Here is a 27,257-nt window from a genome sequence, read left to right as displayed (position 1 = left end):
AGAACTGGAGAATTAAAAAGGATATATTGCTGTCGTTTGAAAATTGGCTAGGTGTTTGTGTCTCTGCTTTGTCTAAAAACCTCTTCTGGTTTGAGAAAATAGAAATTTTATAGTGTCCTTCATGAACTTAACAATACAGCTAAATTGCTTCGATTGAGATTTTTTTTTTTAATGTTGGGTTTTTTGCTCTCTCCTTTCTTCAATTCTCTGTGCATGTGTGTGGCTGTACTGCTGTTTGCTCCTTTGGCTGCCTTTGCTGTGTAAATTCAGGTGAAGACCTGGAAAGGAATGATGGATCTACAGCAAAACCCTACTTCATGTCAGCTAGCCTTCACCGAATTCTGGGGAAGAAGGAACTAAGCCCTAAGAAGGCAGTGGGATAACATACACTAAACCTCAACATCCAAACAGTGTCACTTTTAAGCAAAACGTGTATAAAGTAGGCAAAAGTAAAAACTGTAAATGATGCTTCTGGTTAATGGGTGATTATTTTTTCCTTTTGCTTATATCTAAAAAAACGAGCAACATTGGTAACATTTAACTAGTTTAAATGCTTAAACTAACAGCTGTGAAAACAAGGCCACGTTTTAGTTTATAGAGTGCCTATGGAAAGGAAAATGTAAATTTTAAGCTTTTTTAAGTCTATAATGATGTTTTAATAACTTTTGTAACACAAGTTGCTGCCTTAGATGACAGCAGTTTTGATAATGTTTCTTTTTATAAGTGTATATTTGTAAAAGAAATTCAGGCAATTTTTTGAAAGCACTAACATATAACCTAATTAGCCATAAAAAGATAGTTCGAGACTCTCTAGTTAACGAGGAGATGGTACTAAATTTGTAAATATGGTGCTATGATTGTATTTTTTGTACAAGCTGGTTCACAGCTATTTAAACTGTGATTATACATGCATTAATGATTCCCTACACTGAAAAATGTAGTGATATTTTAATCACGTCCACAACTGCGTCTTTCCAGCACTGACGGTGCCCTGCAGGTCCCAAAGAAGGGAGTCAGAGGCTGTAGCTGGTACTGCTTAAAGTGAAGCTTTCTGTGAGCTGTGCTTAAAGATGATGTGACTGAGAGAAGGTCCCGCTGCACTGGAAGGGATTTGTGGCTCACACAAATGAGGTTTCATCGGGTACAGGATGGTGAGTGTATCATTTTTAGCTGAAGTCTGAGAGATGCACCTGTGTTAATATCTCCCTGTCTCTAACGAGTTTCTGGTTGTGTTCTGCATTACGAGGAAGTTGAACTTCACTGAAAGGAACAGCAAATGTGGTCTTTTTTTCTGTGGAAGAAGGACTTGGCCGTGTATGTGCACAGGAATCCCGTTGCCCCTGCCTGGCTCAGAGGCTGGTTAACGGGACACTGCAATGGCCGTGCGGGTGCTGGGGGCCGCGCGTGCTCTTGCTGTGGGTCTCCAGGCTCTCAGTGGCTCACACGGTAAGGTGTTAGGACATTGAACTCGAGTCCTCTCATGATAGAGGATGAATTATTTAGCTACTGAAAGATGCTCCAGAAGATTCGTTTTACTTTTTGATGATTGAATTTGCCCAGTCGTTAGTCCAGGATCTATTGGCAGAAAGCATATAACGTTCTGTTCGGTTTTGTGGCGCTGCCGTTAGTAGAAGTGTCACTGAGGCTGGTAACAGCTCTGCTTATGGAAAAGTCTTACACGGGCGTACTTCTCCCGTCTGTTACTGCCACGAGCTGAGCTGGAAAGGTTTTCATTTCTTAGTCGCATGGATCCCAGGGACGTCCTGAGGCCTGCCCCTAGCTTTCATGGACTCCACCGTACTGAGTAAGGTGTTCGTTACTGTCCTCCCAGGAGTGGCACGTGCCATACCCCTGCCAGGTCTGTTACAGGAGTGCAGCACCTGGGCAGACTTTCTAGCCCCAGGAGTCCGCTGGTGTCACAAAGAGAAAGGCGAGTGCTTTTCCAGATGATCTGAATGCAAGTTTGTGGGGAAAATTTACTGATGAGCCACAGCCCAAAGAGATTCTGCTCTCATGGCTGCAGTTTGCGATGATTGTGGTCACTACAAGGGCAGACACACTGTCCTTCGTGCGGCGCGTCTGGGGCCGTGCTGATGCACAATGATTGCCCTGTGCCTGCGGTCGTGGGCACGGTCGGATCTTGGAATCCTGTGGGCTGAGGTGCGAGTGACAGGACGCTCGTGTGGATCCGCTGTGATCCAGCGGGCACTGGAGCCCTGTCCCTGAAGCAGAAACGAGTGGTTAGTTTAGGACTCAATGCAAAACAAAGGCGTACAGTTTCAAACGTAACTACTGATCGATTGTGGGCACCTGCAGTTTTTGATAACCCCTCTCGAGATACTCTAGAGTAAACCTGACTTTCGGAAAGGGCTGAGAAACCTACCTTCGGGGAAAACCAGACTCCTGACTAATGGAGTTTGTCATCATCGTCATCGTTCCTTTCTCATTACGTGCACGGCATTGAATATACAACTCTCCCATTCTCTTCTGAGAATTAAGTCAGTAACTTTTGGGGGTATGTGTCACCATTCTGTGATTAAAAAAGCTGCTGGTCTGATTACAGTCCATGTGCTAAAGCTTTTTTTTTTTTTTTGGTACTACTGAGTGATTAGTTTGCAGCTAAAGAAACTGCATTAAGTAATCTATATTTCTACTGGACTTGAGTGTCTTACTGGGAGCTCAACTGAGAAAGCGTATTTCTGAATACAGCGTGCTTTTTTTATCATATGAATGTAACCATAGAGTTTACTAGGAATAAAACATAATAGAAATAGTATAGAGTTATTTGATTAGAATACTTTTGTAACAAACCTATGCATTTACTAAAGGAATTTCTAAAAGTGAAAGTTTTAAATTGTATTGTTATTTATATACAGTTAAAAAAAAATATGTATACATTTGCTCCACTCGCTATTTTGTGAAATTATTTAGAATGTAAGTGACCATCATTTCTGAGAAGAAAATTTAAAAGCCATTTTCTTAATGATATAATTATGAGAACTGTGAAACTAGGAAGCAATACCATGTAGATTTTGTAATCGATAAATTGAAGAAATAAATCACAATGATTTAAAATTGGCTTTTTAAAAATAAATTGCTGTTTATGAATTAAATAAGAATTAATGCAAGTATTTACTTGGGATGGAATCACATAAAATATTTCAAGACTAACTTCTTATAATGGTTCCTAACTCGTCCTGTGGGCCAGAGGCTGCGGCCTTACACTACAGAGGAGGTACTAGCAGTGACATTTATGGATTTGGATGTTTACTTTGTTGCTTGATTTAGTATGAAATTTAAAATGCCATTACTCACTTCAGAGAGTGGAACACGGGGCTGTCTAGAACACAGTAAAACTTGTCACACGTGCTTTGCTCCGGAGCCCACGGGAGTGGGTGACGAAACATGGCTGGTCACCGCGCAGCACAGGAGGTGTCCGGGCTGAGCCCGGCGCCTGCCGCGGGCGAGGGGCTCCATCCCGCCATGCTGTCACGGTGAGGGGCTCCATCCCGCCATGCTGTCACGGGCGAGGGGCTCTATCGCGGCGTGCTGTCACGGGCAAGGGGCTCTGTCATGGCGTGCTGTCATGGGCGAGGGGCTCCATCCCGGCGCCTGCCGCTGGTGAGGGGCTCGGCAGGTTGTGTCCTGCCCGGGCTCGGCTGGGCACGTGCTCCGCGGGACACGCTCCGGCGAGGCAGGGTGGCTCCGCAGAAAGACCCTTCTACAGGAGTAGGAAGGGCTCTTGGAGGTCTCGAACAAGCAGAATGTCAAAACCAAGGGACAGTAGAAACCACTTGCTGTCATACCCACGCAATTGTGTTTGCTTTAGCTCTGCTTGGATTCGTTGTGTCTCCTTACAACATATTAATGATGGCTTTTATTTACATGTTTTATACCAAAGTTTTAATGTCAAGCCTTCAAATTTTGTAAAAAAAAAAAATAAAAATAAAAGAAAAAAAAGTGACCCCAGAAACAAAACAAAGAAACAAGAAAGACGGGATCATTTCTTATGCTGAGGGTTTTTTTCCAAGTAGTGTTCAGCAGCTGATTCCTGGGTGTTACAAGGATGCTGAATAGTCTTTCAGACATTAGTATTTAAAAGTATGAAATATTTTACTGTTGCATGTTCTGCTGTAGAACAGGAAAAAGATTTTGGTGGACACAATATGAAGCTGACCCTGGGACGGTCAGTAAGTGTCCTACAAAGGGGCTGTCGGAGAAGGGATGATGAAGAACTGACTGTTCTCGGTAACGTAGAATGTCGCCCTCGGGCCCGTCGCTCAGCCTGGACAGCGCTGTCCTGTCTGACCAAGTGCCTTACTGGCTGTTACTTTACCTGGCTTATACTTTGGAGTTTGTTCACACCATGTAGACTACGAAACAGAAAAGGCTAGATAGGAAAAACAATGCTCTTACTTCAAATTAACTGATATAACATGAACTGTAGAAAAGATGTCAGATGTACCTGAACTGCGTGATGCAGCGCACACGATCTCCGTGTTGCTGTTGCCAGATCATGCAAGTAGAGTGTGTGGTCTGGGAGAAAACACGTGACAATTGTGGTGTTGCAAATAACGAAATACAACAACGCAAGAGTGTTCCATTTTTTAGATTTTTTTTTTTTTTTTTATAGCTTTAATTTATGGTATAGTGAACTTCTGAGTGGGGCCTGTTCTGCTGTGGGTTACAATGATCGTAGGTGTCGTACCTGTGTAACTGCAGGGAGAACGGGGCTCTTGCTGCTTAAAACAGAAGGAAAAAGGTTGGCACGTACATGGTATGTCACTGTAATACATCTGCTGGCGTGTTCATAAGCATAAAGCTCATTCTCCATTTCAAGACTGATAATTTGCTATTCTGGAAGTGTTTTATAAATTATTCTAAATTTTTTTAACTTTTGATACAGGCGATGGTTTTTGAGGTAATACCTAATTTGTACTGCGCTGTAATCGAATTAGAAAGCTGTTTCTTCATGTTTAAGTAACACTAGTGCTACTAATATTAAAATGTCTGTTATTCTATGCTACGAAAGGTCCACGTGTATTTGTCCCAAATAATGAGTTGTAAAATGACAAAAAAAGGCTCTTTAAGGTTTAAGAAAGGGAAGGGAGGTTACTATTTCATTAACGTGATTATTAAGGTTGTATTATTACCTTGCCAAAACCAAATTAACATGAGCACGACGGTTTGAGCTCTAAAACCTGTTTGCTTCTGCTATGCAGAAATAGGAATGTATCATTTAAGTATCTTTGATAACTGAAGTGTTTAATTTTGTTGTTACGTCACTGTTTAACAGCCCTCGGGGCTTGTTCTAATAAAGATTTAGATACAAAACGGACTGCGTGTGTCTGTGTCTGTCCGTGTTACACGTTTTGTTTAAATTTTTTGAACCACATAATAATAAAAAATGGAGGTGGGGGGAGGTTGGCTGAGCCCATTTTGAGCCCATCTTACACCAGACGAGGCATGTTTTAAATTGGCCAAACTCACACCTTGTAGTTCTGTGGGAATCTCTTGAGTTTAGGAGACTCACTAAAAGTCACTTTTCTCTCCTGCCTTTGTGTGGGGGCCACAGCCCTCCCACCACGGGTAGGGGGACGGGTCAGCACTGCTGCCCGCGGTACGTTTCTCTGGCAGCCGGGGGGAAAAAACAAGTGCCAAAACCGATGCAAAAGCTTTCAGAGATGGTGGATTTCAGCAGAGGCAGCAGCGGGGCAGTTATTTGGAGGCAGGACAAAGGGGAATGTGGGCTCGAGGGTAATAGCCAAGGTATGTGTTCTAAGTCGTTCCATATGTGGGGAGCTTTGTCTGAGGATGCTTCTGGCATTCAGCGATCACAGCAACGAAACCTCGATGCAAAGTCTTTGAATTAGCACAAGAAGCCATGGTGCTGACGGTTGTGGCCAGCTGGGCCCTGCTGTCCTCTTGGGCAGAGTGGCAACTGCAGCGGGAGCAGACATCAGCTCTAAACGCTTCGGTGGAGAAGGTGCAGCTCTGTGCTCGGGGATCAGTGACCGAACAGCGGGTGGATGCATTCGAGCTCACAGGGTACACAGAAGCTTTGAATTCAGAGTTGCAGCATATATTATTTAAGGGAAGATGACCAGTGTATGAGGCTTATGCCATGGGATACTATTGTCTGTGTTCAGCTCGCACCCAGGGCTAAACACTAACCAGTTGTTCTGTCACCCAGCCTCCCCTCCCTGACCGAGACAGGGAATTGGGAAAAGGAGGGAGACTCTTGGGTTGAAATTTAAACAGATTTAATAAAATAAGGAAACCAATATCAATGCTAATACAAAAGACACAAAATTATACTCAGCCCATAGTGGTGGCAAGTTCCTCCTGGGATCACAACCATTGAGGAGAAACAGGGAGGGGAGAGGAGAGCAGAGCCAAGAGCTCCCATCCCCAGCATCTTCCCCATTTATAGTGACCCTGAGGTTAATATCACAGCACACACCTGTGGGCCAGCCTGGGGCAGCTGCCCTGGGTTTAACTGCTCATGGATGGCCTCCATCACCAGCCCACAGCTGGGCACACACTGGAACTACACGGGACAGAAAAGGGAGTCTATAAATTTTATCCCCACAAAACCAGGACACTGTTTGCTAGAGAGGGTTAAATGCTGCCAGTTTTGGCGGGGAGGTTGGTGGGTCTGTGATGTCCAGCCAGCCGTACCGTCGGCCCGTGGCCCTGAGCAGAGGTGCTGGAACAGCCCAGCTCTGCCGTGCAGGAGTCGGGAGCTGTCTGTGCCTCGGGGGTGGATGGTGGCTGCTGGAAAAGTGAAGCTGTGACAAGGCAAATGCATACGGAGAGGAGAATGGCTCAGCCCAGGAGGTTTGGGTGTGAGCAATGTCAGTCCGAACTAACCAGTCAAAGGTGAACTGTAAAAGTGACTTTAGGAGGGATACGGCTGTTCCTGAGCCCAGTTCAGCAGCTGGGCTGCCCGAGGCCGTGCCACACGGAAGAGGGACAAGCCTGGTGGGGAGCAACTGCTTGGAAGAGCTAAAAGACACAGCTGTTCTACAGTAAATCTTTATGAAAGCGTACTTTTTTCCCCCTTCTTTTTTAAAATGTTTGATCAGACACAAATTTGGCAAACAAAGCTCAGTTCTGGCAATAAACAACAACAATAGTAAAGCGCTGTGTATGTTAGAGCACAAGAGTGTTGTTTTAATTCAGGTGCGCACGTATAGCCCTGCAGAGTCTGTCATAGTGTACCCAGATGCTGGAAGACACATTTGTAATATGAAAGTTATTGTAAGGCGATTTTGGAGCATAGAGGACCTTTACTATGTGTCTCATATGTACATAGTTATTTTAATTAAATCTGGATTTACTTTTTTTTTTAAACTACATCAGTATCTCCTGTTAACACTCATGGTCTGTTGGAACTGACTGCAGCTATCAGTTTTATTGTCCGCCTTCAGAAAATGTCAGCCTTGCTAACAAAATTGCTTTCTTGCCTCCCTTTTAAATGTGTTTTCAGACTGATGTGGTTTACATCTCACATGGTTTTCTTGCCATTCATATTACATTTAAATCTAACGCTGGCTGCGCGCCATAGAAACTTTAATCCCCATCCAGATGAATTCAAAACCTAGCCCGAGTGTTCTCTTGTGTGCCAGCAGTCTGATCTCCAGTCTGCTCTGGGGATCCTCCTTCTTCTGCCAGGTTTGTTCTTTCCAGTGGCCCACGGGGACCGTCACGCCGTGCAGGTCTCCCCTGCAGCCCCGGGTGGGATCTGTGACCCGTGTCACCACTCGCTGGGACACAGCACGGCCGCTCGTTTTCAGTGGAGGGGTGGTTGTGGGCAGCACCTGGCTCCTGTGCGCCGTGCTCAGGAGCTCCTCGCTGCATCCGTGCCTGCTGCATGGGCACAGGGAGCAGCCACCTCGCCTCCCGCGCTGGCACCGTGGGCCGTGGCTGTGCCACAGGGACGCGGGGACGGAGCGGTGCTGAGGCCAGCAGCGGGGTGGGCTGGCTGAGACCAACCACAGACCTTGGCCGTAAATATGGGATGATGTTCCTGCCTTCGTCTTGGCCAGCGCGTAGGGGTCTGTGACGTGCACCACCTGTGATGTCTTTGCAGGTGGACGTTGCTGGTGGTGCGGTTTCTTCCCAGCCCTGGCATGCTCCTTCACACATCCACACATCTGCAGAGGGCTGGAGAGGGAAAGGGGTTGTTTTATATAGCACTTCATGATGTACTTTCTGGTTGCCATCATTTTCAACACGTCTGACCAACTCAATTTCCTGTCTTGAATCAACTTTGATTTCATCAATTCCCAAGTTCTCATTTCTGTTGGTTTGGCTGGGCTCTGCGGGCGATCTGTTTTAATTTTGGAGCCTGAAAGAGCCCAAGTTGGGAAAAGAATCGAAGTAGTCTCAGGAGAAGATTGTGTACTTAATCTGCTCCAAATGATAATGTCAAAAAATCATGTTTTGGGTAAGTGCCTGTATCCATGTTATACGAATGCTGGTATTTCTGCTGATTATTTCTGAAAAATAGTAAAAAGGGGGTCTGTTTGTTGTTCCTACATTCAGCAAATTACCATTTACATCCTTTTATTTAAATGATGTTTTTATGGTCAGCTTTCTTGGATGACCTAACTCACATTAAAAAAAAAAAAAATCAAATGTTTCCTTGTGTTATTTCTTTTTTTAATGGCATAGCTGTCTTTGAAATGCAATGGCTTAATTTTAAAATAAGAAAATGAGTAACGTTTTTATGTACTGGTGTACTGTTACTTGTTATAGGCTTCCCATATTTCGGTAACAAACTTTGTTTGTAGGAGGCTTGGAGCAGGAGACAGCTTTCTCCCATGGGGTCAACTTGGGAAATAATATTGGTCAGTTTGTGATGGCAGCTGTTATGTCGTTCCTGGGGGATTGGTTCCTGTTGAGACGTGGGAGGGCTTTAAAAGAAAAAACAAACCCCACAAGACAGCAATGGTCGAAAGAGAGCTGATACACAGCCGTGTGCTGCCCAGCGGGGAAGAGCTCGCTGTGAGAGGGGTGGGGAGGAAGTCCGGGGAGAGTTGTGTGAAGAGAGGAATGTGCAACGTGAAGGCAGTTGTGAGGGCTTTCCCAGGGCTGCTGTGGATTTGCTGTGTGCTTATTTGTGTAGGGAAAAAAGCACCGAGTGGGAGTAGAAGAGAAAAGACGAGTGCTGGAAGGGAGACAAACGTGGCCGGGGAGGCCAAGATTTGACTTTGGTTACTCCACCTGTGCTGCTAATCCTGGTAATGATTAAATACTGGAAAGCTCATGTCTTACATTGCACTTCAGTCAACCCTTTCAGCCAAAAGAGTAAATGCTTACCTCATTATGCTTTTTTTTTTTTAAACTTAAGGGCTTCACAGTTATAGGTGACGTGAAGTGAGTATGCTTTAGAGCACAAACCAAATGAAGAGAGAACCCCCCGCCCCACACGCATGGAGATAGATATATAGATATAGAGATAGATATATATATAAAAATATATATAAAAATGTATATATAAAATTATGATGTTTTAAAGCATTTGTCTAAAGAATAAACTGGTCTGAGCTTTGCCCATTTTTTTTTTTTTTTTTTCCCCCTGATTGATAGATTTTTACCCTGGTCAATACCTGTTTGTCAATACATCCTGGTACAGTCCCTTCTGAGGATGTAAATACCCCTTGTGACAATGACATTGGATAGCTTTTTGTCATCTTAATATTTGCATGAATAATTGCTCCCACATAAGAACATGACATAGTGACATAAAAGCCGTCACCATGGGAGTGTAGCTGAGCTGGAGCAGGCAGCATGACATACAGAAGCAAAATTTTTGTCCTTGCTCTACTGGATACTTCAAAAGCACATTCCAAGAAGTTGTGGTTTTTGTTTTTTTTTTTTGCATACACAGAAGTCACTAAAACCTTCTGCACATTTTCATTAATATAAAATGAGAGAGAAACTGAACGGGGTCAGGAAAAGGTGCATCTTTATAGCTCGGTGTTTAAATTAGATTATGTGTGGTTTTGGTTTTCTTTTGGCGGGGGGGTGTCTCTTGCAGAATTAGCATTGTTTCTGTATTGGTTTTGTTCTGTTTTGAGCCACTTTATCAGAATTTACTCTCAAAAGTTTCTCTGTACAGATTTGTGTTTTCACTGCTGGCTTTGCTGAGTTCGAGCCTTTCCAAACAGGAGCCCAGAGCACCGACGGACAAAGCCCAGGTGAACTGGTTTACGACCAGTCTGTGGTGGTACCAGACATAGCTGGGAGATGTTTCTTTTCCCTAGCCCTGATCCTGCTCCCAAAATAAGCTGCAATTCTCTCATGCTGGAAGTGCCTTCGATAGGAATAGACTGACTGTGGGTGTCCTCATCGCATTGATGCACCCAGGTTTTAGCGAGGGAGAAATCAATAGTCCGTGTGAACGTACCGTACTGCACCAGCAGCCTGGTGAGAAGATCTTCAACCTCAGAAGACGTCTGTTGTGTCACCCCCTTTCAGCAGGCTGGGAGTCAGCACTGGTTCCAAAAGCACTGTCACATTTTTCATCTCAGGGGAGTTTATTTGGAAAATACAGGGCACGTTGCACAGACTTAAATTACTAGAAAAAAAAGCATAACTGCCAGACAATTTATTTCTCAAATCCAAGATGTTCTGAATAGACAAAGAATGGATTTTTGGTTCTAGGGCAAGTTTACACTTGAAACCTCCTGCCCTCTACCACCCTTATTACTCCATGGGAGGAGCTGTATGGCCAGGCTGGGCTCCTGGGCAGCATAACAAATACGCGATCGCCTTGATGCATCGTTGGGGAAGAGATGGACAGGTAGACAGATTAGTTGAACACTCCTCGTTTACTTTAATCCTGCACTGACCAGGAGGTGTTTCACAAATAAGCTTGTTTCATAAATAAGCTTAGACTTACTTTGTTTCAGACTACCTGAAGCTGCTTAGTCCTTCAAATTAGAGTGAAGAATTACTTTTCTTTAAAGCGACTTGATAGACGTTGCATTTTAAGACAAGACAACTGAACAGTATTTTAAATTGCCAAGGTCTAAATTAGCATTGTGTAGCATTTAACTGATAAAACTTCAGCAGTAAGGTTGTCCTACTTGCATATGAGACCCAACAAATGAACAAAACCCAGCTCGTCTGCTGACAGACACCCCCTTTGGTATCCTGCAGACACGCGGAGCAGCTCAGGTACTGAACGCGACATGCTGAACTCGGTATTCCACCAGAGTATTTCACTGAGAAGTTGTGTTAGAATACAATGTAAAGCCAGTCAAGTTCCACAACACCCTGTGTCTTTAGTGTTTTGTGAAAAATTGTGGCAGGATAATATTAGCCTGGACAAAGCACTGTGCCAGTGCAAACAGATTGCTTTTGCTACTCAGATCAGCTCAGACATCTGTGAGTAGCGCTTGAAACTGTGCCAACATTTAACTTACGGAACTCCAGTAATTCGGAGCTTGCCATTAAAGTTACGCTCTCAAAAGCCACCGTCCTTCCCTGGTGGCAGGGAGAGTACTGCGCTTTCTGCAGTGAAATGGTTTGACCAGGACGGTTAAGGAATTTCACAGAGACACTAACTCATACTTGGGAGGAAAAATAAAGGACATGGACACACACACCTTCAAAAGTACAATTTCCTTCTGATGCAAGTAAAGTTTAGGTGTGCAGATGGGATCTACCCATCTTAAGTCCTTGAAGGAAACTAATATGTGAAGACAAAAATCAGTTGAATTGATAGTACACACTAGCCTTTGTCCATCAAATCAGTGTATCAAAACATGCTTTGCAGTGAAGTCTTGGCACATTAACAGTTTAAAACACAGGAGAGTTTTGTGCATTTGACTGAATTCCAGTCTCCGTTCCTGTGCAGTTTGACAGAGGTTAGTTAAGATACTGAACTAGATTTTACTTTAAAAATGCAGACTCTGCTTAAGTATTGCATATGAGTTACCATCCTGCTTAACAAAATCACAAGATAAAGCCACTGAAGACAGAAGCTGAAGCAGTAAAAATTCAGGTTCTCCATGTGCTGACTTAAATCACCATTAAAAATCTATCCTGTACCTCCACCATTTCCACCACCCTGCAGGTGTGCACCCTCAGGAGCAGCACTGCTTTGTGTATACTTAAAGTAGTACCTATTTGGGGTGTTTCACAACCCATACAAGTCCATTAAAGGATTTTAAAAATCAATTGAGAGAGATATGAACACTCCTGAAAGACTGTGGTGTAGCACACCTGAGTATACCAGGGACCTTCGAGTAAAACTGAAGATTCAAGTTGAGCACTTGACAAATGATCACAGTTCAGCCATGAACACAGCAATGTTTTTGCTTGGCATGCTACAGCAGAAACTTTATTCAGTTCATTTTGAAAATATTTGCAACCAAAATTTATTTTTGTAAACTCACAGAAATAAGCTTTAACATATAGGCTGTATACAACTCAAATACAGGTAATACTTTTAGCAATAACTTACAGATACAAACTAATGATAAACTACAATTTCACAAAGAATTGTAAACATTTCGCACAATTGTCAGTCCTTTCTTTTAGGCAAAGTGCTCTTCTGATGACAAATAAATTAACACACACATATCTAGAGTGGACTACTTCCAGACAATACAAAAAGGTGTTTAATAAGGCTTGTAAACAATGTAATAGTTATTTATGCAGGATCCATAAAAGTGTCTTGCAGGCTAAATATACTTACATACCTGGGCAGCAAAAATGGTCTTGAAAATGCTTCAGATGTTAAATAAAAAGTTAACATTAATATCTTTCCAATGATATTTTTAATACACAATAAATGACTTAAGGTTACATCCTTAATAGCTTATATCCCTGACGGAAAGGAATTAGGTGTGACTGAGTGGCAGCTGTGTCATTGAATGGGGTAGCAAAGGCTGGAGTCCAAGAGCTGTAGGTGAATGAGCTACAAAACAGAAATATTTACCGGTCAACTTCATCGGAGGTAGAAGATGATAAGCTACTAAATCCCACTGGGCAGTAACAGCTACTGGTCCCAACCACTGCAGCACGCCCCGTTTTCCCTAGCCCAGCATTGACACTCCTCCACCCACCGCCCACCTTACACCACTGCTCTGGAGAAAAACAAGCTCAGGCCGTGCACGCGGCTCAATCTAGTTCTCCCCAAACCTTCACAGTCTCTCCTAATCACAAATACGAGCCAAAGCTGTTGGCTTGCTGGGTCACAGGACACACAATGACTGGAACACGCTTCCGACCACAGGCTCCCCCACCGCGCATTACTGCGAGGGAAGCTGAAGTCCCCAGTGAAGCTACTGGACTGAGCACCCCTACAATCCCTGGGTAAGAGCCCGGGAATGGGTGGTAAATTACACATTATTAAAAAATGTGGCATGGACGTTTAAAAAAGCGTTTGACTTGTTAGATATTACTAGCGTTCATGGCTTGGAGGAAGCACAAAACGTGGGCTTCATACCCAGCTCTTCAGCTGTGCTCCTACAGTGAAGGGCCACTGCTTGAGGAGGCACGCTTCTTAAGGAGGGGTAGATAGCAAGTACTGTATTAAGACATTCTGTAAAGAATGCTAGAAATTAAAAATCCATTAAGTTTCTTTAATTGGTACTTGGTAAACTGTTCTTGCTACAGCCAATAATGACTTGACTTGGGTATGCGAAGTTGTTACACCTACCATCCATATAGCTGTGTAGAGCAGTTAACACAGCCCCATCCTGGGGTACGTACGCAGAGTAAGCCATCTCTTCCAACATGGGTGGAGACAGCCTGGAGGCCTGCACTGCTGTGACAGGAGCAGCAGATGAGTGATTAGGACTAACGTGTTTCTTATGGCGTGCTCTGCAATTCTGAAACCACACCTGAAAAGGGGGGAAAATTTACACCCTGTTAATAGACTGCATTCTGTTCCAACATCAGCATAACAAAAACCTCAGAGTTCTAACTCCAGCTGAATTCAGTTAGCTAACCGGGCCTTTAACGTAACACCAACAGTCCAAATGAAGAAATAAATACCCTTTCTAAGCCTACACGGTGCCTCAAACAGGCGTTGTCAAGTCAGGAAAGCTTCTATGATTCTATGGTTCTATGAAAAAGAGCATGCATATGATGTTTGCTGAGAGGCATCCTCAAGCGAAGATCCTCAGTTTGTGTTTCTCTCTGTTTTGGATTGCATGGGTATGTATTTTAACTCTGCTCTCTGGAACAGATCACTAGATACTCACTCCTGATGTGTCATACCACAAGCCATTTTCAAAAACAGTGCAGGTCTTAAGAACAGGCTACTGAAGTCAGAAATCTGTATTTAGAAGAGCTTAGTGCCCATTTCTATACTGTTTAGGCTGAGAAGTTTCTTCCTGGAATATTATTAATCCTCCACACAAAGTGCAAGAGGAATACAGCAAGTTTTCAAAATCAACATGTTTGTTCTAGACCTACTCCTGACTAGGGATGTTGTCTGAAGTCATGTTAAAACTGCCAGATTAGCTCTTTTTCCATCTCAGAATAACTACAGGGAGAAAATTGTCATTAAGTGCTTCCAATGGACAAGTACCAGACTTTGTTAGTCAAGTAACTTAGCAGAGTTACCTGTATAACACGCCTGCTCAAGCCTGTTCTTTCCGCCAGTTTCTGAAGCGTTTGTGCATCTGGGTTGTTGTCCTGAGCAAACTGTGCTTGCATAACCTGGAAAGGCAAGGTAAGAGATGGCAGGTTTTTGTGTGCAATCCTGAGAGCAGCATTAGAGACTCCTCTCAGACCGTGGTCCTGCTCCTTGTAATCACCAGTCCCCATGCGATCCCCAATACATTAAGGAAAAAAAATAACACCCCCACAAAGCCAAAGTACAAGCCCCTTACAATGCTTAACCGAGCTGAGACATTTACCAGAGAAGACATGAAATCTGCTTGGCAGTAGTGAAAAAGGGAGGAGGTGTTCTGTTATGATTGCGTTAAAATGACCGTGGGAGAAAATTCAATCACGCTTGATAAAGAAAACACCTACAGCAGCAGACCACAGCGCACGGCATAAGGAAGGACTGAGCTTTGATCCACCTCTCTGTACTTGTCAGTCACCATCTGCATCTTGTGTTACACAGAGCAACTTCACCCTGTTTTCAGCTGCGTGGAGGATGCAGGCAACTGGGCAGCACTTTGTGCCTCATTTAACTGACCTGGGGAACACAGAGGCCCCACCTTGGCCGACCTGCCCTGTGTGATTGTTTGGTTACACTCATCTTTGTACAGAAAATGGAAGTAACACTTGTCATTAGGATATGAACTACATTTTTTTGGAGGAAGTGGATGTCAGCTTGGCCTGCATCCTGAACAGTTTTAGAGCCTGTAAGAGTTCATCTTATTTAAGGAAGTAAGGCTCCATGGATTCCTGCAGGGTATCTCCAGTAACTTAGTGAACTGTAGTTTCTAATTTCTGGATTTTGACCCTTGATGGTCTGCAATTTTGCCTGGCTTCATCTTTGAAGATTCAGACTACTTCTCTCCATATTCAGAAATGTTGGAACTATTTACTTTCCCACTGTTTCATGCAAAGACACCAAAAAGCGTGGACATCCTTGTGTACAAGTACTTCACAAGGTGTGTTACAATGTGCTGCCACGCTGACAGTCACTTATCCCTCTGATGCTTCTCCTGCTGGACGCCAAGTCTTAGAGGAGCATCGAGGACAGGTACAGAGATGGATGCACGGAGCGGACAGCAAGTGTCATTAAATGACAAGAGGCCGCAAGATCCCAAACGCCTGCTCAAGCAGGTTACAACTTATTTAAAACAGGAAAAAAGGGGAACGTGGAAGTTTCAATGACAGCAAAGGGGAAGAAGCCCTGAATGCAGTTCCTGCCCTGATGGCTGGGCCTATCTCCCCTCCAGCTACTGCTGGAAAAAAAAGTTCCCTTTCGCAGAAGTTCGAGCTTGATGCCCGTGGCCCTTGCCAGATTACTGCTAACGTGCTTGTTCTGTATTAACACCACATTCTGTCCCTGGCCGTGGCTGAAATAGCAAACCAAGCTTTGAACAGCCACATGCCACGTTACACAGCACTGCTTAAATGCCTCACGTGTTATTACGCCTCAACTTTAGCTTTCCTCGGCTGCTTTCACCACAAACAAGAGGACAGGCCAACAAACAGAACTCGGACTGAGACCGTAGAAACCGAACGGTGCAGTGTCCATGTGTGACCAGAAACTCAAAGGCATGTTACAAACTGCAGGCAGGGATGCACAGCTAGGATTAGGTAGAAAGCTGCAGCTTCCTTCCCACTACAGGCTGAAACCTCTAAACCCAGTCTCACCACTGCCCCTTTCATGGGGAGCTGGCCCTAGTCATGGTGCTTTTCCCTAGAAAGCTGATTTAAGTGAAGTGGTGACACAGAGGGTGAAATAATTTGTATTTGAGGCAGTCCAGAAGAGCGGGAAGAGGGAGAGCGGGAAGAGGGAGAGCGGGAAGAGGGAGAGCGGGAAGAGGGAGAGCGGGAAGAGGGAGAGCGGGAAGAGGGAGAGCGGGAAGGGAGCAAAGCTGTCCCTGTTGATAGTGTCTCTTCCTGGTGTACAGAAGTATAGCCAAGACTAACATATGATTTAAAAAGCAAGTATTGAGAACAGTCTTAGTAGGAAAAAGGGCCATCAAGAAATAAATGCGCCATTACTCCCCATCTTCTCTATGAACCAAAGCAAAACAAGGAACAGTCATTAACGGGAGCCAGCCTGTGTTCATGTGGATATAAACAGGAACCCACAACACTCACCTGCTTCAAGAACACCATCTTTTACAGCCCTTATTGTGTATTACAGCAAAATTCAAACTTCCATCCTGTTAATGTCTTGAGGTCATACACAGTACCCATCTTTAGTACAACTCTTCACATTACATAATTCTAAAAATATTTTGTCTTTATTATGTGTAGTGATGTAAATGTCTGATTAAATAGATTTCATCGAGCAATCAAAACAGAACAACCTTTTTGTTTCCACTCTGCAGAATTACTGGCTGCCCCCAGGGAAATAAAAAGCTTGAAGAGTAACTATTTCATATTAAACTGCTGAAGCTAACAAACAATTCCAGAAACATGCTGTGTCTTGATAGTTTATGAAAGAGTTTAAAGCATGCAAGCTTTTTCTTTCCCCCATATGCATCCGATTTCCTATCGGTTCAGCACCTATGTCCTGCACAAACCTGAACTGTGCAAGTTTTTAGCACTGCCCCTACCTGGAGCTGATCTGCTGTGAAGCTGGTCCGAGCCCTTTTTGCTGGTTTGGGATGATTAACATCTTGTTCTGTTAGTAACGCTCCTTCCACACTAATCCCATTACCTGAAGCATTAAAAAGAAAACACCACCGTCTGCTAAACATTCGAAACGATGTTATTCGTAACTCAGACTGTCCTCCAACAATAACCAACAGTGCTGGGCCAGCTGAATCAAAAAAGCCGCACTCTGTTCAAAGTTAAATTGATCTGGCACCATTACCCGTTACACCCCAAATGACTCCCCTTGCAAGTGAGGTAAGGAACAGATCCAGCATGGTATTTTAACAACTAGATACGCTCTTGCTTTCTTTTCCTTAGGATAGAAAACAAGTTATACAAACTTTAAAAAAATTAAAACATCAAGTAATTTGCACATTATTTTAATTCAAGAACCTGTGCTTCCAGCCTTAGTGAAGCGAGGTAATTACCTCTTAATAAGGAAGATGAAGTTAAACCCAACAATTTAATTAAAACTAAACCACAAACATAGTTCTTAACAAAAGCAGTGTGTTACCATTTTCAACTTCTCTTTTCAGGTTGTCCAACATGCAGTCGTAATGTACTCTACAAAGGACTTTCTCTTCAACCAAAGCAAACTCCTCGCCAGTGGAAAGCTGTCTCTTGCAGGAGAAGCACGCGAAACACGCCAGGTGGTACACGTTTCCCTTGGCCCTGCGGACCCAGTCGGTAGCGTGGATGTGCCTCCCACAGCGGGAGCAGCGGGTGCCGTAGCGCCTGCAGAGCAAAGGCCACAGGAGGGTGAAGGCACCGACACCAGAGGGCAAAGGGTGGCTGCGGGAGGGCCAGAAGCGACCGGGACCCTCCACGAGCAGGCTGACTGCGCGGGACAAGGGGACAGCGCGATGCCGTTCGTATTGCACATAAATAGTCACGTCTGTGTCCGACAGCTTGAGGCAAGACCGCTGCTGAACTACACAAGCCAGTACTTTCATAAGGCAAAGAGTAAAACTGAAACATCTCAACTGCTACATGGATTCACAACCCTTCATCTTTCCTTTTATAAGGTAACTACTCTTGGAAAAGCTGTGAGCGGGGGACACAAACAACTGACACTGTTCAAAATTCACCCAACTATTCAAATATCTTTCACATTACTCTAGTGGTAGTCTGAATTATTATATTTAGCTACATCATCCTTCACTAATCACTCAGTCCCCTTCAGCAGAAGGTGGAAAACCTGTATCTTCAGAGTTATTTCCTTAATTACCATCACATTATGATTTTAAAAGAAATTCAAATATCTGCAAGTATTTACATTACTACGGTAGAGTATTTCTCTTTGAAGAGGAAACTAGCCACCAAGATACCTTGATTATTTAGACAAGAATTTGTCCTGAAAAATCTTTGCAGACTCACAAGTTGTTCTTTTTGAAGTCCCAAAAACTTTGTTTTTCCAGAAGTTGACAGTATTCGGCCTGCCCCCTCCTTCTCTTTCTGTGTCGAAACTGCCTAGCTGAACATCATCCATTCACCGCACAGGTGAGAATCCCATAAATTGTTTGGTCTGGGGAAGTACTAGCAATCACAACAAAATTAACAGCAAAAATTTTTGCTACTTTACTGTTACATTAGACAGACTTGGGGTTTCACAAGCCCCTCCGCAAGAAACGCCAGAGTTTAACTACTGAAAATAAACCTAGGACATAAAACCCAAAGAGCCTACTGTGCATTTTAGTTGCGGCTTAAGTGAGAAGTAACAAGCAAGTGTAACATGTTATCTAACAAAATTATATTCCCGTATGATATATACCTGAAATAATCGAGTTTGCAGAAGATATCTTTGTCTTTGATGTAACAGCTGGTGTGCCTCCCCAGAGACGTTCTGCAAACGCTGCAGGAGAGGCAGCGCACGTGCCAGCAGAGGTCGTTTACCTGCGAAAACACAAAAGAAAAACACCCCCCAATGCTTGTGCTACCAAAATTGCGTTTCATATTTACAAAAGCTCTTTTTTCCATCCATACAGACAAGGCCAAAAATTACACGTACCATGATTCAGGGAAAATTTATCTTCAAGGCAAAACATTCTTCCTATAGAACTGCATGCGTGTTAAGGGTTAATTAATTTGGTGGAGGTCTTCAGAATAAGCTTTCATGGGCTTGTAATTAAAAGCACCAGAAAAGGAAGGAAGAGATTCAAGTTCCACGTAGATATTTTGTGCCCAGTTCTGCTCTCATAGCATTAGAGTAACAGAGCCAGTTTTGGCCTCACATGACCTTGGGAAGCAGCTAACTTACATACTTTTATTTCCCAGTCTGTAAAAAGTCCTGCCTAACCAAGAACAAACTTTGCAAAGTGGTTTGAAATTTTAAAATGCGAGTATTGAAGGGGTGGGGGAGTCTGTCAAATGGAAACACACCATGAATCACATCTTCACTTGCCAGGTTTCTATTAAAGCAAAGTTGGTGAGTGGAGTGAGAGCTTCAAACTATCAGCGGTTGTTTTAATGGCAAATTCAACAATTCTTTAACATGTAATAGCCACAGTGAAACTAGACATCGTCATGGAAAGCAGCAGCAATCAGCGGTTTGAAAACTTGCATATAATTTCTGGGCAAATAAATTGAGTGCAATTATTTTCATTTATTTTTTTCCTATAAAGAGAACTCCTTGTCTTGCAGACATTGTGCATCACACATCAGCTAAATAACTTAAATAATTTGAAAACCCAAGACTCTCAGTGACCACGAAGATTAAGTGATAACCCTCTGGACAATCCCATGCTGCACAGAAGGAATTCTGTAAACCAAGCAATAACTAAGTTTAGAATTATTTTTTTTTTTAATTTTCTGAGCCAATTTCTCATCTCATACAAAACTGCCCGTATATTGCCTATGGCAAAGCAGCAGGCTGAGCTAATCCAGGATGTGCCTTTCATCAGAACGCTGCCAGACAAGCCACAGAGAAAGTGAGGTATTGACTCCAACACTCACACTGGAATCACCCGTTTCAGTCATTCTTCAGGTTCTAACATTACAGTTTGCAGTTGCCCAACACTCTCCCAACTACTGCCCTTGTTGGCAGCTGTCTGCCCATACACTGACAAATATATACCACAATATAATGTGAAACTGTTGATAACAGCTGTCACCAAACCGATCCTCCCAAGCACGTCCCGGAGCGGCTGCACCGCAGGCAGACGCAGGGCAGCAGCGCTGGGGCCGGCCCCGGCCTGCTCAGCAGCCCCCCACACGCGGGCTCCCCGGGGGACCCCCGCGGCCCCACCAGGAGCCTGGCGCACACCAGAGGGGCCTGCACACAGCCAGGCTGCAGAACATCCCAGCCACACAAGGCTCGTCTCGCCGCCTGTTCTCTGGAGGCTGATGCTGTTCCACGGAGCAGGACATGGACAGCTTCGATAGCTGTCCCGTGTGACAGCGCCTGTCTACATTCTAATTACTCTACAGGGCTGAAGTTGGAAGACATATCAATGATGATCAGCAAGACACCACTTTACCAGCACAGATTCGTTTCTCTCTCTGCCCATGCGGGAAGCAGGAACAGATAATTTAAACTTAAGGCTCAATGATTGAGAGGTCTTTTGCTCCAAGCCACATTATCCCAGTTTTTCAGACAGGAGACAGCAATATCAGTAAATGAGCTACTAAAACATCACTGGAGTTAATGGGACTGGAACCACATTCATGTTAGCTCTGCTCCCAGTCCTCCTGCACTATTCATGCGCAAGCCCAGCCTGTTGCGAAGGTGGCCAGGATTCACTACAACAAAAGGTATGTAGCAGCTCCCCCACACCTGCACCTACCCAACCTTAAATGAACACCAACCCAGCAGACATCTTCCTTTGACCTCCTCACCCCAACTGAGATCTAACAAAATGATCTAATAGTAACACCGAGATGTTTGCAGCAGTGTTACCGACTTTGACTTTGCAGGATGTGCAACGGCTTTATTAAAGGCATCTAATGGAATCAAGTGACTTCCAGCATGATTGTCTACTCTCACTTTTGAAAGGAGAGGGCAAAAGTCTGACCCAGGTTAAATTCAATGGCTGTAATACAGAAGGAAAATAGCCCCCCTCCCAACCACATTAACACTTTATGTTCAAAGTCACATGGGTTGGTTTGTTTTTAAATGACCTTACTCTGTCCAGAATGCTAAGGCTAGCAAAACTACTCCGCAATCACACAGCTTGTTTCCTTCACAGACACTACTACACCCCCTTTCACAGGAAAAACTTACTTCCACGTTTCTCAAGAGGCACTTTTTGCTTCGAGATTCACGACCCACACTAGATTTATTTTAGCTAATAACAAACGGGCCGCACTGCCACCGCTTAACCCGGAGCGTAAAGCACAGGAGGAGGAGGCTCCCCGTGCCCTGAACCATCCGTTTCCTTCCCCGCTCTCTCCTGCAGCTCACGCCACGGGAACACGGTCCCCGCGCAGAAAAGCGTCCCCAAAACGGCAGCAGCAATTCGGGTGTCCTCCAAGGCCCGAATCTCACAGACAAGCGCGCAAATAACTTCACCCTCGTGCCCCCGCTCCCGTTTCTGCGGTAACTCCGCTCGCCAGCCCAAGGGCGCACGGCTCCGGGGGGCGCGGGGCGGCGGCACCGGCAGCGCGAGCGAGCGGGAGGCGTGCGGGGTGGCGGCTCCTCGGAGCCCGCTGAGCCCGGCTCCGTGGGGCTCGCCCGGCGCCTCCGGTGGGCTCTCCCGCGGGCCCCGCGGCACCGGGCCGGGCCCCGCCACCGACGCCAGGCCCCGCCGGCGGGGAGACGCTGCCGGCCCCGGTCCCGTCCGCGGCCGGGCGCTCCTACCTTCAGCAGGTACTTGTCCACGATCTCCAGGCCGCAGCTGCTGCACACGCACTTGCTGGGGGCGCAGCCGGGGCCCGAGGCCATGGACCGCGGCGAGGAGGAGGGCGAGAGGGCGGTGGAGGAAGAGCAGGAGTCCTCGTCGGCCGCTGCGGGGCTCGCCTGCGGGGAGGGAGACCGCGCTCAGCGCCCGGCAGCGGCGGGGAGCTCCGCGCCGGCCCGGCCCGCGGCTCTGCCGGCACCTGCGGGGCGCCCCTGGGTCCCCCGGGAGCCGGTGTTTCCCCGCGGGGCCGCCAAGCCACGGGAGCAGCCGCCGCCCCGCACCGCCGCCCCCTCCCCGCCCCGCGCACCTTCTCCGCGGGGCCGCCGAGCGCGGGCAGGTCCTTGTCCTCCAGCCTGCAGACGAACATCGGGTCGCTCTTCCAATACATGGCACTGCCCTACCGCATGCCAGCTCCGCGGCGGGCGCCGTGCTCCGGGGACCCCGCGCCAGGTCTCTGCTCTCAGCGCCTGCAGGAAAAAAGTTTTGTTTTCAAGGGGGTGGACCCGGCGCGGGACCTGCCTCGCTGGCCTCACCTCCTGCGCAAAACCCGCCTTCTGCGCACGGCGGGATCGCCACCTCCGCCGGCGAGCCCGCGCCGGGCTGTGTGCGGGGGGGGACCCCGACAGCAACAACAAAAAAACAGCAACGAAAAACCCCAGAGGATTTCCCCCCACCTCCCCCCCCCCCCGTTTGTCTCCATCGTTTGCCACAGCTTCCCCCCGCCGCCCCAGTCTAAACAAAGATTCGAGTTACACCTCCGTGTTAGCAAAGACAAACACGACGCAAAGCGAGAGTATGTGCGAACGGGAACGGTTTTTCTATGCTGCTGAAACCCAGAGCCCGAGCGCGCTCCTCTAGCTTAGACTCACAACTCCTAAATCTGTTTTGCTGCTTCTACTCTTGCTCGCGCCTCCAAGATCCCATGATAAAACCTTCCTCATTAAGCTAAAAAAGGAGCACCTGAGCTGCCCAAAGGCCGTAGCCTTTCTCCGGTTCTGAAATCAAGCCCGAAAGACCACGGCTGTTGCTAATTAACATCAGTGCCTTCGGTCGCGCCGCGGACAGAGGGAGCCGGGAGCCGGCTGGCCACAGCTCCCCGGAAAACTAGGCAATGTCTTTCAGCGGAGCGGGTCCGTAGGTTACCGGCACGCTTGTTCCGTGATCACAAACCTTGCCCGCAGAGTTCCCTCAACCCAAATACTGCTGGTGTGCTCGGGACACTTCAGGAGAATAAAGCAACCGCTTGTCCATCGCAGGTGAGGTAAATAACCGGGGTGTCTGCTTCTCTGCACGTATTTAACTAGCCAGGTGTTTTTAATTAAACGTGTCGTTATGTTTCCATCTTCCCCCCTCCCTTTGTTTCAGCTCCGCCTGACGATGGATGCAAGACATGTTGCAAGCGCCGCAGTAACACAAGCTGAGAGAACTGCCCGTACACCTAAAGAAGTACGATAAGTTTGACAAAAGGGAATTCTGCTTTTGATAATCTGTATGAAAGGAGAAGGCCCATATTCTTCTCCTAAAAATTATGATCGTTGTTTCAAATCCCAGGACCCGATTCTGCAGGACCGTAACCGCACGAGCGGCGGTGCCGAGCCCCGGTAAATCCGGGACGTTCCCCAGTCAGTCACTCGTTTGTCCCGTGCGAAAACCGACCTAACCCTGGACAGAATCTCTCTTAAATTTAGTCCTAACGGCCCCGACAGCCGCTGCCACAGCGACGCAAGCACCGTTTGGTGGTTTGTGTTTTTTTTTTTTTCCGGCCGCGGCGAAGCTGAGGGCAGCGCGATCGCAGCCCCCGGGGACCCCGCCGCCCCCTGGATGCTTCGGTCCCCCGCCGCCGGCCTGGAGGCGGCTTTCGGGCGTCTCCCCGGCGGGCCCGGGGCTGCCGCGCCGCCCCTGTCCCCTCTCCCGACGGCCCAGGCAGCCCGGCGGGCGAAGCCCTGCGGACCCCGGGCCCGCCGGCACGCTTCCCGCGGGGCCACCCGCCCCCGGAGCGCGGTGCCGCGCCGCGGTGCACCGGGATGCCCGTCCCCTCGCCGCCGCGCGCACCGGAGCCGCCCGCTCCCGGCCCGGGACCGCGCACCGGGGTGTCCCCTCGGGCCGCTGCTCCCCGTGGCAGCGGGGCGGCACGGGCCGTCGCCAGCCGAGCACTCGAGCGGCGAGTGCCCAAGGCCACGCGTGGGCGCGGCCCCGCGGGCGCCGGCGGGGAGGGGCGCGCGTCCGCGTCCCGCGGGGAGCCGGGCCCGGAGCCGCGGCCGGCACGGCGCCCGCCGGGACTCCGTCTCTGCGCGGGTCTCCCCGGCCGTGGCCATCAGAGGTGCGACACTAGAGCTGTCATCTGTCCCCGGCGGCACGGCAGAACACGAGCACCTGCTGGGGGGCTCCAAGAGACGCGCGGCGGCGGAGCCGGGGCCGGACCCGCCGTGAGGACCGCCCGTGGTAAGCCCGGGGTGCGACGAGACCTGTCCCCTCGCACGGCCGGTAGCAGCGTCCAGTTCGTTGCGCGTCGGTCCCTTTTCTGCGTTGGCAACGAGTTAGCTCAGGGTGTTCGTGCGCGCTTCACGGAGGGCTGCGTGTTGGATTCGGATAACGTGACTCCCCTTCTGCACGCACACACCTCTCTCAAAAACGAAGCCGTAGGAGCCAACAGAGCCAGTCCGCGCGTTCCACACGGCGATCGTGAACGTGCAGCGGTAATTCATAAAGCGGGTGGTGGGCGGAAAACTGCGCAGGGGAGATTTCTCGGTGTTTCTCATTATTCCCGGAGCCCGGCGCCGCCACACGACGAGCGGGCGCGGCGGGCAGCCGCGGAGACACCGGCGGCGGGGAACGGCAGCCCCCGTCCGCCCCCCGCCGCGGTCCCCTCCGCTCCCAGCCTCCGCTCGGGCCGCGGCACCGGGGTCGCCTCTGGCTGCCTCACCGCGGCCCCCCCCGCGGCCGCCCGCTCCGAGGCTCTGGGGCAGCGCGGTGCGGGAGTCCCCGCGGGCGCGGAGGGGCACGAGGAGAAGGCGCCCCGAGAATGGGCGCGGAGACAGGTCGCAAAGCTTTGGTTATTGCTATGGCCGGGAGTGCTTCGCAAGAGGTGAGCGGTTTTGCCGAGCTTATTGGAGAGAGATGCGTTATTTCCGAGAAGAGGTCAGAAACGCTATAGTGAGTACAGGGTGGACGTGGAAAGTGCATGGGCTTGGTTATCCGTGCTTCGCCCGTGCGCTTTATCACCTCTCTCTCCAAAGTCCAATCTAAATTTCATCCGTTACACGCCCTCGATATTTTAGTGAGTATTCCCAGCATCGTTTTTTGAGAAGATGAAAACACGCAGACCCGCAGGCTTTAGGGAATTCCTGATTTCTGCGCGTCCCCGTCTCCCCGGTGCTGTCTCCGCGCACACCGGAGGGATGCACGGCTCAGGTGTTGCTTTGATCCCGCCGCTCCTCGCCCCGCGGGCTCCGCGCTTGGGGCGGAAGGACCCCGGGGCGGGGGTTCGCCGGCGTCTCTCAGCAGGGAGAGCCGGGAGGGAAGGGGAACCCGTCGGGGGGCCGGCAGTCCGCCGCGGCCGGGCCGGGCAGGGGAGGGTGGCCTCAGCCCGGCCCTGTCGAGGCTGAGCGGAGCGGAGCGGGGGACTCCCGCGGGACCCCCCGACGGGGAGACTGTGTCTGGTTCCGATTCCTCTCTCACAAGTAAGGCAAGGACGTGTGCGGGTGGGAGTGCGATCAGTTGCACATCGGAGAGATCTCAAATAATTGACGGTAAGGCACAGCGCGAAGACAACACCGAACGCGGAGAATCGGGGTTGTTTTAACGAGAAGGGTGTTGGTGTATGGACTTAACCACAGACCGCACCGTAGTGCGAGTGCGTGCGGCTGGGTGTTTCCCTCTGGAGGTTGCTCTAGCAAAACGGCTTCCCCCGTTAAAACACGGTCTGCTGAGAAATTAAAACGGGCATCGTCGGCAGCTTACCAAAAACGGGCACCGAGGCCAGGGCCGCGGTCGGCCGGGCCGCCCACCCCCGCCTAGTCCCGTCGGGCACGGCCGTGGTCGCTGCCCGGGCGACGCCCCCCCGCGCCCAGCGCCGTGCCCTGCCGGGCCGGGCCGGGCCCGGGGGTCCGACCCCCCTCTCGGCGGTGCCGGCGCGCCGCGGGCGGGGGCTGCCGGGGCCCGGCGGGACGGGCCTTTGGCTCCGCACGCTGCCGCGGGCGGCGGGGACGCGCGGACCCGCCAGCGGAGCTGTCCCCGCACCGCCCCGCGGCTCTCCGGACCCTCGCCCCGGCGGCCCCGCTGCGGGATCCGGGGGGCCCGTCCCCCCCGCCGTTCCCCGCCTCGGCCCCGCCTGTGGGAGATGCGTTTCCGCGTCCCGCTGCGCGGGTGCGCGCCCTCCTCTCGCAGCTCACCTCCCCGTCCGCTCACGGGCCTCCGCGTCCCTCCGCGCTCCCGCGGGCGGCTCGGGCGAGGCGGGGAGGAGGGCGGGCGGCTCCCGCTCCTGCAGCCTGCTCCTTGTGCAACCGCGGGGCCATGTGGTCACCTCCTTCGCCAGCAGCTGTCTGGCAGGAGAGGCCGATCGGGGAGGAGAGCCTGACCGCTGTTGCAGGACAAAGTTCACTTCCACGCAAGCCCCCCTCTCCTGTCCCAGCCATCTTCTTACACGTACTGTGGTATTTGCACACCTGCCAGCATCCAGAGGTTTTCCATCTGTAGACCGCAGCGTGCTGGGCTGTGGGGGCCTCTGTGGCTGTGGAAGACAGGCGAGGAAATGAAGCCAGCGCTCTCGGGCTTGCCCTTGGTGAGTTTGCATCCCCGCTGGCCCCAGCCACTGGCAAAAGCTGCAGGGTTTGGACTAGCCAAGCTTGGTTCCGGGCTGGTTTAAGTAAAGGAACGCAGTCTCTCACCAATGACTTGTTTTCCAAATCATTGCAATGCACTTTTCTTGGGCCAGGCTGTCTCCGCTTTGTGGGTGCAGGATCTTCCGAAGCTGCACACATGTGGCTTTTGTTCACGGCTGTTGCAGTGTGGAGCTCGGTGTCGCTTAATTGTGAATGACCAGATCAGTCAAAGGGAAAAGTTTATATTTCCTAATTGGATTTCTGAGCCAGTGGCTGCCTTACCAACATCCAGAACTTGATGCAATTTGCCTTTTTTTCTCCCCCCCCCCCGAAAAAAAAG

General features: G+C 48.6%; 2 protein-coding genes across 6 annotated transcripts in view; one reads left to right on the top strand and one right to left on the bottom strand.

Annotated features, from left to right (window-relative positions):
• SLC44A5 (solute carrier family 44 member 5) overlaps positions 1-5,338 on the top strand; it is an 87,886-nt gene extending 82,548 nt beyond the window's left edge. For all 5 annotated transcript variants that reach the window (XM_068406343.1, XM_068406344.1, XM_068406342.1 and 2 more), the window contains one exon: positions 271-5,338. In XM_068406343.1, coding sequence (XP_068262444.1) covers positions 271-383 — 113 coding nt within the window. In that variant the 3' untranslated portion in view covers positions 384-5,338. The remainder of the gene's footprint in view (positions 1-270) is intronic.
• Positions 5,339-12,860: 7,522 nt separating this feature from the next.
• Positions 12,861-22,485, bottom strand: LHX8 (LIM homeobox 8). Its single transcript, XM_068406879.1, has 8 exons — positions 22,405-22,485; positions 22,058-22,216; positions 19,034-19,155; positions 17,777-17,997; positions 17,223-17,326; positions 14,593-14,688; positions 13,682-13,865; positions 12,861-12,937 (listed from the first exon to the last, which is right to left on the bottom strand). Exons 1-8 carry the CDS (start codon positions 22,483-22,485, stop codon positions 12,861-12,863), a joined length of 1,044 nt encoding a protein of 347 aa, XP_068262980.1.
• Positions 22,486-27,257: the final 4,772 nt, after the last annotated feature.

The sequence above is a fragment of the Nyctibius grandis genome, chromosome 8 (assembly GCF_013368605.1).
Source record: "Nyctibius grandis isolate bNycGra1 chromosome 8, bNycGra1.pri, whole genome shotgun sequence".
Taxonomy (NCBI): Eukaryota; Metazoa; Chordata; class Aves; order Nyctibiiformes; family Nyctibiidae; genus Nyctibius; species Nyctibius grandis.
The sequence above is the reverse complement of the archived record's forward strand: the minus strand, read 5'-3'. Positions and strand labels throughout refer to the sequence as shown.

Excerpts from the sequence above, each read along its gene's own strand:
- LHX8 (XM_068406879.1), bottom strand. The coding sequence starts at position 22,485 with ATGTATTGGAAGAGCGACCCGATGTTCGTCTGCAGGCTGGAGGACAAG. Across the intron at positions 22,217-22,404 it reads TCGGCGGCCCCGCGGAGAAG|GCGAGCCCCGCAGCGGCCGA; the intron begins GTGCGCGGGGCG and ends CCCTCCCCGCAG. Across the intron at positions 12,938-13,681 it reads TCTACACAGCTATATGGATG|CTCATTCACCTACAGCTCTT; the intron begins GTAGGTGTAACA and ends TCTGTTTTGTAG.